A 12096-nucleotide genomic window follows, 5' to 3' on the forward strand; every position below is an offset into this window, starting at 1 on the left:
TGACTAGTCTCCCAGTCCCTGAAGAACATCCCCACAGCATGATGCTGCCACCACCATGCTTCACTGTAGGTATGGTGATAGGTTTCGTCCAGATATGACGCTCGGCATTCAAGCCAAAAACTTTAATCTTGGTTTCACCAGACCAGAGAATATTGTTTCTCATGGTCTGAGAGTCTTTAGGTTCCTTGGCAAACTCCAAGCAGGCTGTCACGTGCCTTTTACTGAGGAGTGGTTTCCGTCTGGCCACTCTACCATAAAGGCCTGATTGGTGGAGTGCTGCAGAGATGGTTGTCCTTCTGGAAGGCTCTGTCAGAGTGACCATCAGGTTCTTGGTCACCTCCCTGACCAAGGCCCTTCTCCCCCGATTGCTCAGTTTGGCCGGGCGGCCAGCTCTAGGAAGAGTATTGGTGGTTCCAAACTTCTTCCATTTAAGAATGATGGAGGCCACTTTGTTCTTGGGCACCTTCAATGCTGCATACATTTTTTGGTACCCTTCCCCAGATCTGTGCCTCGACATGATCCTGTCTCGGAGCTCTACGGACAATTCCTTCGACCTCATGGCTTTGCTCTGACATGCACTGTCAACTGTGGGACATAATATAGACAGGTGTGTGCCTTTCCAAATCACGTCCAATCAATTGAATTTACCACAGGTGGACTCCAATCAAGTTGTAGAAACATCTCAAGGATGATCAATGGAAACAGGATGCACCTGAGCTCAATTTCGAGTCTCATAGCAAAGGTTCTGAATACTTATGTAAATAAGGTATTTGTTTTTTAATTTTAATAATTTGCAAACATTTCTAAAAACCTGTTGGCTTTAATGTAACAAAGTCAAGGGATCTGAATACTTTCCGAAGGCACTGTACATTGGTCTTGAAGCTATACCACAATTAGTTTATCACGATTGTGTGTGTGTGTGTTAGTGCTGGGTTGGGGTGGAACAAAAGCCTGCATACATTGTTGATAATCATCCAAAATGATATGCCATGCCTACTATAGTACAGTGTAATGTAGTGGACAGCATTGAGACACTAGTTAGGGAAACTAGGTTTGAGAGCGTCTCCCTCCTTCACCGAAGGGAGGTAGTAGGGTTTCAATAGTCCAGTAACTTTCCAAAATGGCCAGGTTTTCCAGAAATGTCCTGCTCATTTCATCCTGATTCCGGGAATCTTCCAACTAGGATTTCTGGAAAACCTGGCAATTTTAGGATAGTTAAGGGAATTTCTCAACACTTTAAGGGAGGTAGAGTGAGGGAGTTGTTTCTCACTAAGAAAACAGTTGTTTCACAAACAATGTTTCACTTCTATGGCTATTTCTACAGTAGGCTTCGGCTGTGGGCGCTACAACTGTACACCACAGCACTACTGTAGCTGGCACAGAGGTACAGGTACTATAATTGCCTATGAGAGAGGAGAGCCACAGTATCCATAGGATATTCCTGATCATCTTTCAATTAATCAATCAGTCAGAACAGACACTGATGGTTATTATCAGAAACATGGGTTGGGTTTCCACAGGGTTAGGGTAAGGGGTAGGCCACAGGGTTAGGGTAAGGGGTAGGCCACAGGGTTAGGGTAAGGGGTAGGCCACAGGGTTAGGGTAAGGGGTAGGCCACAGGGTTAGGGTAAGGGGTAGGCCACAGGGTTAGGGTTAGGCCACAGGGTTAGGGTTAGGGGTAGGCCACAGGGTTAGGGGTAGGCCACATAGTTAGGGGCAGGCCACAGGGTTTGGGTAAGGGGTAGGCCACAGGGTTAGGCCACGGGGTTAGGGGAAGGCCACATAGTTAGGGGCAGGCCACAGGGTTTGGGTAAGGCCACAGGGTTTGGGTTAGGCCACAGGGTTTGGGTTAGGCCACAGGGTTTGGGTTAGGCCACAGGGTTTGGGTTTGGGTTAGGCCACAGGGTTTGGGTTTGGGTTAGGCCACAGGGTTTGGGGAAGGCCACAGGGTTAGGGGTAGGCCACAGGGTTAGGGGTAGGCCACGGGGTTAGGGGTAGGCCACGGGGTTTGGGGACGGCCACAGAGTTAGGGGACGGCCACAGAGTTAGGGGACGGCCACAGGGTTTGGGTAAGGGGTAGGCCACAGGGTTAGGCCACAGGGTTTGGGTAAGGCCACAGGGTTAAGTCCCAGGGGGAGAATATGGAAACAGACAGACAAAACATGCAGGGTAGAGGATGGTGACACACTATTCTGAAAACCAAATCAGGAACCTAAGAGCGGAGCCACACTAGAGCAGGCCAGGGGAGAGGGGGACGAGCAACAACCCTCTAGCCAGAGACAAGGGGTGGCAGGGCATCTGTGACATAGCCATCAGATGCTGATAGGGCTGAAATGGTGCAGTGGACAGGAGGGGGACTGATGGTGGCTTTGGGGCAAAGCTTCATGACTGTGTGTGTGTGTGTGTGTGTGTGTGTGTGTGTGTGTGTCTGGGTTGGTTGTATGTGTGTGGGTGGGTGCTGACATTACCTTCATCTTACTAAGCAGGGTCCTTAAAGCCCTTTTCAGATCAGGGGTCTTCTCCGATGGCGAGACCGCCTGCCACTGGAGAGGTAAGAGTTACAGACTCAGCGGCCCAGCCCAGAGAACAACATGCTGGGGCTGGGGGAGCGTAGAGGAGAGGGCTGGGGGGGGAGTGAGATGGGGGCAGGCACAAATCACGATGGAGCCAGCCAGGTATGAGGAACAGTGGGGGGGGGGGGTACGGTAGACAGTCAGCCAGGTCTGAGGGAGGGGGGGTACGGTAGACAGTCAGCCAGGTCTGAGGGAGGGGGGGTACGGTAGACAGTCAGCCAGGTCTGAGGAACAGTGGGGGTGGTACAGTAGACAGTCAGCCAGGTCTGAGGGAGGGGGGGGGGGTACAGTAGACAGTCAGCCAGGTCTGAGGGAGGGGGGGTACGGTAGACAGTCAGCCAGGTCTGAGGGAGGGGGGGTACGGTAGACAGTCAGCCAGGTCTGAGGAACAGTGGGGGTGGTACGGTAGACAGTCAGCCAGGTCTGAGGGAGGGGGGGTACGGTAGACAGTCAGCCAGGTCTGAGGAACAGTGGGGGTGGTACGGTAGACAGTCAGCCAGGTCTGAGGGTGGGTGGTACGGTAGACAGTCAGCCAGGTCTGAGGGAGGGGGGGGGGGGGGGGGTACGGTAGACAGTCAGCCAGGTCTGAGGGTGGGGGGGTACGGTAGACAGTCAGCCAGGTCTGAGGGAGGGGGGGTACGGTAGACAGTCAGCCAGGTCTGAGGGAGGGCTGGAAACGGTAGACAGTCAGCCAGGTCTGAGGGAGGGGGGGTACGGGAGATAGTCAGCCAGGTCTGAGGAACAGTGGGGGTGGTACGGTAGACAGTCAGCCAGGTCTGAGGGTGGGTGGTACGGTAGACAGTCAGCCAGGTCTGAGGGAGGGGGTTGGTACGCTAGACAGTCAGCCAGGTCTGAGGGTGGGGGGGTACGGTAGACAGTCAGCCAGGTCTGAGGGAGGGTGGTACGGTAGACAGTCAGCCAGGTCTGAGGGTGGGGGGGTACGGTAGACAGTCAGCCAGGTCTGAGGGTGGGGGGGTACGGTAGACAGTCAGAGGGTGGGGGGGTACGGTAGACAGTCAGCCAGGTCTGAGGGAGGGCTGGAAACGGTAGACAGTCAGCCAGGTCTGAGGGAGGGCTGGAAACGGTAGACAGTCAGCCAGGTCTGAGGGTGGGTGGTATGGTAGACAGTCAGCCAGGTCTGAGGGTGGGTGGTACGGTAGATAGTCAGCCAGGTCTGAGGGAGGGGGGGTACGGTAGACAGTCAGCCAGGTCTGAGGGAGGGTGGTACGGTAGACAGTCAGCCAGGTCTGAGGGAGGGTGGTACGGTAGACAGTCAGCCAGGTCTGAGGGAGGGGGTTGGTACGGTAGACAGTCAGCCAGGTCTGAGGGAGGGGGTTGGTACGGTAGACAGTCAGCCAGGTCTGAGGGAGGGGGTTGGTATGGTAGACAGCCAGGCCAGAAGAGGGAGCCAAAGGCAGGAAGGCTAGCTAAGGCTAGAATCACTGTTGGAGGATGGCTAGACGCTTCAGGTAAAAATTGCTCTTAATCACAGATCTAGGACCAGATTATTATACCCCAAATCTAACCTGAACCATTAGGGGGATGAAGAACTATCTGACCCTGAATCAGTAGTTAAGGGTGAATTGTAGATACATCTGGCTGGGTGGGTGGTTGAGGCTGCGGGTGGGAGAGGGGAGGCCATGTGCAGATAACCATAGGGGGTGGCTGGGGTCAGGGTTGGGTAGGGGGCCGATTGAGTTCCCTGTGAGGGGTTAGCATGCTGGTGATTGAGGAAGGGATGGGGCGAAGGGCGAGAGGCACGAGAACACGGAGGCTGGGTGGTGGTGGCAGAGTTATGGGGAACACTTTGATATGTACATGTGTACATGCTTCCACGTCATTGGACACCAGCTAGAGTATTTTTACTCTCTGTGTATTGATATGGCACGATTTCTCACCTGAGTGATCCTTGTCATATTTAGAGCAACTGTGCTCAAATGATTCATTAAACGTGGTTTCAGACCCATCCATTTAACTATCACAACCAAAATACAACTCAGAACAGTACGAGATATGACTGATCAGAACAACTTAAAATCCTAATGGTATATCATGAGACACTCAAGCCGATTCAACACAATTCTACCCAATTGTTAGTAGTTGAGTTTTATTAGCCTCAATCAAGTGCACTTCACCCAGGCACCCTAGGGAGAGAGTACGCTAGGCTGGTCACGTACCTCTCTGTCGAATTGGGAGAGGGGTGCGTCGCTGCAGCCGTCCATACCCCCTCCGGAGGACAAGGAGCTCTCGGAGGGAGAGGTCATGGTCTGGCGCTTAGAGCTGTAGCTACCCCCAGACAGCTCTCTCCTCAACGCACTGCCGTTCTGAGATGACGAACCTGGAGGGAAGAAAAATAAAAAGGGATGGGGAAGAAAGAGAGGAATGGGGAGAGAGAAGGACAGAGAAGGGGAGAGGGGGAGGTAGGAATGGAAGATAATCATTTGTATCAGTCAATACAATACAAATGCATTTAAATCTACTTTCCATGTTGCATTAGTAACAAGCACTTCCATTCACTACCCAGGCCTATATTTATAACAATGCTTTTTTAATCCCCTTTTTATTATACAATATTTCTTTATTTATCAAGCCTACTAGCCTAGTGTGTTTGGTAGTGTGGTACTTACGGATGCCCAGTCCACTGCTGGCGCTCATGGACCGTCCCGGCTCGGCTCTGTTCTTAGTGATGGAGGGGATGGACACGGAGCCACTGAAGCCTGCAGCACGACTCTCCTGAACACGCACGTTCTGCGTTAAGACAGGAGAGGACAGAGACCGACAGGGACAGATGAGGACAGAGACCGACGGGGACGGATGAGGACAGAGACCGACGGGGACGGACGAGGACAGAGACCGACGGGGACAGAGACCGACGGGGACAGAGACCGACGGGGACGGATGAGGACAGATACCGACGGGGACGGATGAGGACAGAGAGACGGGAACGGATGAGGACAGAGAGACGGGAACGGATGAGGACAGTGACGGATGAGGACAGAGGCAGACGAGGACAGAGGCAGACGAGGACAGAGACAGATGAGGACGGATGAGGACAGAGGCAGATGAGGACAGAGACAGACGGGGACGGATGAGGACAGAGACGGATGAGGACAGAGGCAGATGAGGACAGAGACAGACGAGGACAGAGACAGACGAGCACAGAGAAAGATGAGCACAGAGAGGCAGAGACAGACGAGGACAGAGAGGCAGAGACAGATGAGGACAGAGAGGCAGAGACAGATGAGGACAGAGAGGCAGAGACAGATGAGGACAGAGAGGCAGAGACAGATGAGCACAGAGACAGACGAGGACAGAGACAGACGAGGACAGAGAGACAGAGACAGACGAGGACAGAGAGGCAGAGACAGACGAGGATATATAGATATATAGATTATGGAGATGAATACATACATTCACATAATGATACCAATATGAACACATATGCATACATACAACAATTTATATAGACATGATGACCACACATATGCACATGCGTAAACACATTAACATTAAATCACAAACGACAACAAACACAAACATACAAACACAGATAAAGCAGGAACAAATACAGAGCAGAAATCTATGGACACACTGAAGAGGTCTGTCTTACCACGGGCAGGTCTTTACAAAGCAGACTGATATGGACTGTAGTGGTCTTACCATGGGCAGGTCTTTGAGGATCTGGATGCCGTCCCCAGGTCCCATGTGGGCCACGTGGTTGAAGTTGATGGGGTTGGAGATCAGCTTGTTCCTCATCTCTGGGTCTCTCAGCATCTCCCTACACAAGGGACACACACACAGATCAGCTCCCTGAATGCCCCTGTGGAGAGTGAAGGAGAAGCGTCTATAGTGTACTACGTAGGGTGTAGTAGTGTACATCCTCTGCTGCTGTCTCTCATTCTGAGTCTCTGAATAAGAAGCATCTATAGTGTGTACTATGTAGTGTGTACTATGCAGTGTCTACTATGTAGTGTGCAGTGTGTACTATGTAGTGTTTACTATAGTGCATTCAGAAAATATTCAGACCCCCTTGACTTTTTCCACATTCTGTTACGTTACAGTCTTATTCTAAAACGGATGAAATAGTTTTCCCCTCCTCTCATCAATCTACACACAACACCCCATAATGACAAAACAAAAACAGGTTTTTAGACACACCAAAAAAATAATGAAATATCACATTTGCATAAGTATTCAGACCCTTTACTCAGAACTTCGTTGAAGCACCCTTGGCAGCGATTACAGCCTTGAGTCTTCTTGGGTATGACTCACACCTGTATTTGGGGAGTTTCTCACATTCCTCTCTGCAAATACTTTCAAGCTCTGTCATGTTGGATGGGGAGCGTTGCTGCACAGCTATTTTCAGATCTCTCCAGAGATATTCGATCGGGTTCAGGCTCTGGCTGGGCCACTCAAGGACATTCAGAGACTTGTCACAAAGCCATTCCTGCATTGTCTTGGCTGTGTGCTTAGGGTTGTTGTCCTGTTGGAAGGTGAACCTTCACCCCAGTCTGAGGTCCCCAGCTCTGGAGCAGGTTTTCATCAAGGATCTTACTGTACTTTGCTCCGTTCATCTTTCCCTCGATCCTGACTAGTCTCCCAGTCCCTGCCGCTGAAAAACACCCCCACAGCATGATGCTGCCACCACCATGCTTCACCATAGGCATGGTGCCAGGTTTCTTCCAGATGTGACGCTTTGCATTCAGGCCAAAGAGTTCAATCTTGGTTTCATCAGACCAGAGAATCTTTGTTTCTCATGGTCTGAGAGTCTTTAAATCAAATGATATTTGTCACATACACATGGTTAGCAGATGTTAATGCGAGTGTGGCGAAATGCTTGTGCTTCTAGTTCCGACAATGCAGTAATATCCAACGAGTAATCTAACCTAACAATTTCACAACAATTACCTTATACACACAAGTGTAAAGGAATGGATAAGAATATGTACATAAAAAATATATGAATGAGTGATGGTATAGAACGGCATAGGCAAGATGCAGTAGATGGTATAGAGTACAGGATATACAGTGGGGAGAACAAGTATTTGATACACTGCCGATTTTGCAGGTTTTCCTACTTACAAAGCATGTAGAGGTCTGTAATTTTTATCATAGGTACACTTCAACTATGAGAGACGGAATCTAAAACAAAAATCCAGAAAATCACATTGTATGATTTTTAAGTAATTAATTTGCATTTTATTGCATGACATAAGTATTTGATACATCAGAAAAGCAGAACTTAATATTTGGTACAGAAACCTTTGTTTGCAATTACAGAGATCATACGTTTCCTGTAGTTCTTGACTAGGTTTGCACACACTGCAGCAGGGATTTTGGCCCACTCCTCCCTACAGATCTTCTCCAGATCCTTCAGGTTTCGGGGCTGTCGCTGGGCAATACGGACGTTCAGCTCCCTCCAAAGATTTTCTATTGGGTTCAGGTCTGGAGACTGGCTAGGCCACTCCAGGACCTTGAGATGCTTCTTACGGAGCCACTCCTTAGTTGCCATGGCTGTGTGCTTCGTGTCGTTGTCATGCTGGAAGACCCAGCCACGACCCATCTTCAATGCTCTTACTGAGGGAAGGAGGTTGTTGGCCAAGATCTCGCGATACATGGCCCCATCCATCCTCCCCTCAATACGGTGCAGTCGTCCTGTCCCCTTTGCAGAAAAGCATCCCCAAAGAATGATGTTTCCACCTCCATGCTTCACAGTTGGGATGGTGTTCTTGGGGTTGTACTCATACTTCTTCTTCCTCCAAACACGGTGAGTGGAGTTAGACCAAAAAGCTCTATTTTTGTCTCATCAGACCACATGATCTTCTCCCATTCCTCCTCTGGATCATCCAGATGGTCATTGGCAAACTTCAGACAGGCCTGGACATGCACTGGCTTAAGCAGGGGGACCTTGCGTGCGCTGCAGGATTTTAATCCATGACGGCGTAGTGTGTTACTAATGGTTTTCTTTGAGACTGTGGTCCCAGCTCTCTTCAGGTCATTGACCAGGTCCTGCCGTGTAGTTCTGGGCTGATTCCTCACCTTCCTCATGATCATTGATGCCCCACGAGGTGAAATCTTGCATGGAGCCCCAGACCGAGGGTGATTGACCGTCATCTTGAACTTCTTCCATTTTCTAATAATTGCGCCAACAGTTGTTTCCTTCTCACCAAGCTGCTTGCCTATTGTCCTGTAGCCCATCCCAGCCTTGTGCAGGTCTACAATTTTATCCATGATGTCCTTACACAGCTCTCTGGTCTTGGCCATTGTGGAGAGGTTGGAATCTGTTTGATTGAGTGTGTGGACAGGTGTCTTTTATACAGGTAACGAGTTCAAACAGGTGCAGTTAATACAGGTAATGAGTGGAGAACAGGAGGGCTTCTTAAAGAAAAACTAACAGGTCTGTGAGAGCCGGAATTCTTACTGGTTGGTAGGTGATCAAATACTTATGTCATGCAATAAAATGCAAATTAATTATTTAAAAATCATACAATGTGATTTTCTGGATTTTTGTTTTAGATTCCGTCTCTCACAGTTGAAGTGTACCTATGATAAAAATTACAGACCTCTACATGCTTTGTAAGTAGGAAAACCTGCAAAATCGGCAGTGTATCAAATACTTGTTCTCCCCACTGTACATATGAGATGAGTAATGTAGGGTATGTAAACATTATATGAAGTGGCATTGTTTAAAGTGGCTAGTGATACATTTATTACATCAATATTTCCATTATTAAAGTGGCTGGAGTTGAGTCAGTATGTTGGCAGCAGCCACTCGATGTTAGTGATGGCTGTTTAACAGTCTGATGGCCTTGAGATAGAAGCTGTTTTTCAGTCTCTCGGTCCCTGCTTTGATGCACCTGTACTGACCTCGCCTTCTGGATGATAGCGGGGTGAACAGGCAGTGGCTCGGGTGGTTGTTGTCCTTGATGATCTTTTTGGCCTTCCATTGACATCGGGTGGTGTAGGTGTCCTGGAGGGCAGGTAGTTTGTCCCCGGTGATGCGTTGTGCAGACCTCACTACCCTCTGGAGAGCCTTACGGTTATGAGCGGAGCAGTTGCCGTACCAGGCAGTGATACAGCCCAACAGGATGCTCTCGATTGTGCATCTGTAAAAGTTTGTGAGTGTTTTTGGTGACAAGCCACATTTCTTCAGCCTCCTGAGGTTGAAGAGGTGCTGCTGCGTGATGTGTACGCCGAGGAACTTAAAACTTTCTACCGTCTCCACTACTGTCCCGTCGATGTGGATAGGGGGGTGCTCCCTCTGCTGTTTCCTGAAGTCCACGATCATCTCCTATGTTTTGTTGACGTTGAGTGTGAGGTTATTTTCCTGACACCACACTCCGAGGGCCCTCACCTCCTCCCTGTAGGCCGTCTCGTTGTTGTTGGTAATCAAGCCTACCACTGTAGTGTCGTCTGCAAACTTGATGATTGAGTTGGAGGCGTGCATGGCCACGCAGTCGTGGGTGAACAGGGAGTACAGGAGAGGGCTGAGAACGCACCCTTGTGTGGCCCCAGTGTTGAGGATCAGCGGGGTGGAGATGTTATTCCCTACCCTCACCACCTGGGGGCGGCCCGTCAGGAAGTCCAGGACCTAGTTGCCAGGGCAGGGTCGAGACCCAGGGTCTTGAGCTTGATGACGAGTTTGGAGGGTACTATGGTGTTAAATGCTGAGCTGTAGTTGATGAGCAGCATTCTCACATAGGTATTCCTGTTGTCCAGAAGGGTTAGGGCAGTGTGCAGTGTGATTGCGATTGCGTCGTCTGTGGACCTATTGGGGCGGAAAGCAAATTGGAGTGGGTCTAGGGTGTCAGGTAGGGTGGAGGTGATATGGTCCTTGACTAGTCTCTCAAAGCACTATGGGGCGGTAGTCATTTAGCTCAGTTACCTTAGCTTTCTTGGGAACAGGAGCAATGGTGGCCCTCGTGAAGCATGTGGGGACAGCAGACTGGGATAAGGATTGATTGATTATGTCCGTAAACACACCAGCCAGCTGGTCTGCGCATGCTCTGAGGACGCGGCTGGGGTTGCCGTCTGGGCCTGCAGCCTTACGAGGGTTGACATGTTTAAATGTTTTGCTCACGTCGGCTGCAGTGAAGGAGAGCCCGCAAGTTTTGGTAGCGGGCCATGTCAGTGGCACTGTGTTGTCCTCAAAGCGAGCAAAGAAGTTGTTTAGTCTGTCTTGGAGCAAGACATCCTGGTCCGCGACGGGGCTGGTTTTCCTTTTATAGTCCGTGATTGACTGTAGACCCTGCCACATACCTCTCGTGTCTGAGCCGTTGAATTGCGACTCTACTTTGTCTCTATACTGACGCTTAGCTTGTTTGATTGCCTTGCAGAGGGAATAGCTACACTGTTTGTAGTCGGTCATGTTTCCGGTCACCTTGCCCTGATTAAAAGCAGTGGTTCACGCTTTCAGTTTTGCGCGAATGCTGCCATCAATCCACGGTTTCTGGTTTGGGAATGTTTTAATAGATGCTGTGGGTACGACGTCGCCGATGCACTTGCTAATAAACCCGCTCACCGAATCAGTGTATTCGTCAATGTTGTTGTTCGCCGCAATGCGGAACATATCCCAGTCCTTGTGATCGAAGCAATCTTGAAGCGTGGAATCCGATTGGTGGGACCAGCGTTGAACAGACCTGAGCGTGGGAGCTTCCTGTTTTAGTTTCTGTCTATAGGCTGGAAGCAACAAAATGGAGTCGTGGTCAGCTTTTCCGAAACGAGGGCGGGGGAGGGCCTTATATGCGTAGCGGAAGTTTTGCCAGCCCTGGTTGCGCAATCGATATGCTGATAGAATTTAGGGAGCCTTGTTTTCAGATTAGCCTTGCTAAAATCCCCAGCTACAATAAATGCAGCCTCAGGATATGTGGTTTCCAGTTTAAATAGAGTCAAATGAAGTTCGTTCAGGGCCATACATATGTAGTATGTAGTGTACCTCCTCTGCTGCATCCTCTCCTCCTCAGGGACTCTGAAGGAGAAGTGTCTCTTGTTGTTCATGCTGCGAACCATCTGCTTCCTGCTGTTGTCTGACGTCTCAGGAACCACCAACTCGTCACCCTCTGGAATATTAACAACATGGACCCGGTCAAAAACAACAGCAAAAAAATCACGACAATCCTATTGTAGAATGAGAATTACACCCTAATAACAATCATTGAGATGTGTACCTCTCCTAACTGACCTGCAGTCTAGATGCCTATCCTGTGTGTCACTGACCTGCAGTCTTGTTTCTGAAGTAGATGAGCCTCACAGTCTCAAGACCCAGGAGGTTCAGGGATCCATCAGGGTTCAGAGGTCGCACCTTCAGGAAGATACAACGGGGTCAAAGGTTAAACCTACCATGCACACACACCAATTCGACTAACGGTCCTCCGCTACATCTGCAGTCCTATACTCTCACCTTCTTCAATGGTATGGTCTGAATCCACTCCATGGTGTTGACATCAAAAACATCCACAGCATTCTCACTGTACACTGACAGGTAGGGGGCGTTGTAACCTGGTGAGGAGAAAGAAGGCCAACG

The 12096-nt window shown here is 49.8% G+C and overlaps 1 protein-coding gene across 10 annotated transcripts in view; it reads right to left on the minus strand.

Annotated features, from left to right (window-relative positions):
• Positions 1-12096, minus strand: part of LOC139582647 (serine/threonine-protein kinase MRCK alpha-like) — a 115472-nt gene that overhangs the window by 4797 nt on the left and 98579 nt on the right. For 7 of the 10 annotated variants that reach the window (XM_071412824.1, XM_071412823.1, XM_071412821.1 and 4 more), the window contains 7 exons: positions 11974-12071; positions 11790-11874; positions 11509-11632; positions 6234-6351; positions 5201-5321; positions 4751-4911; positions 2469-2543 (listed from right to left, as the gene is read on the minus strand). In XM_071412824.1, coding sequence (XP_071268925.1) covers positions 2469-2543; positions 4751-4911; positions 5201-5321; positions 6234-6351; positions 11509-11632; positions 11790-11874; positions 11974-12071 — 782 coding nt within the window. The remainder of the gene's footprint in view (positions 1-2468; positions 2544-4750; positions 4912-5200; positions 5322-6233; positions 6352-11508; positions 11633-11789; positions 11875-11973; positions 12072-12096) is intronic. The other 3 variants (XM_071412829.1, XM_071412830.1, XM_071412825.1) reach the window with 2 other exon arrangements.

Source organism: Salvelinus alpinus, chromosome 8, assembly GCF_045679555.1.
Source record: "Salvelinus alpinus chromosome 8, SLU_Salpinus.1, whole genome shotgun sequence".
Lineage (NCBI taxonomy): Eukaryota > Metazoa > Chordata > Actinopteri > Salmoniformes > Salmonidae > Salvelinus > Salvelinus alpinus.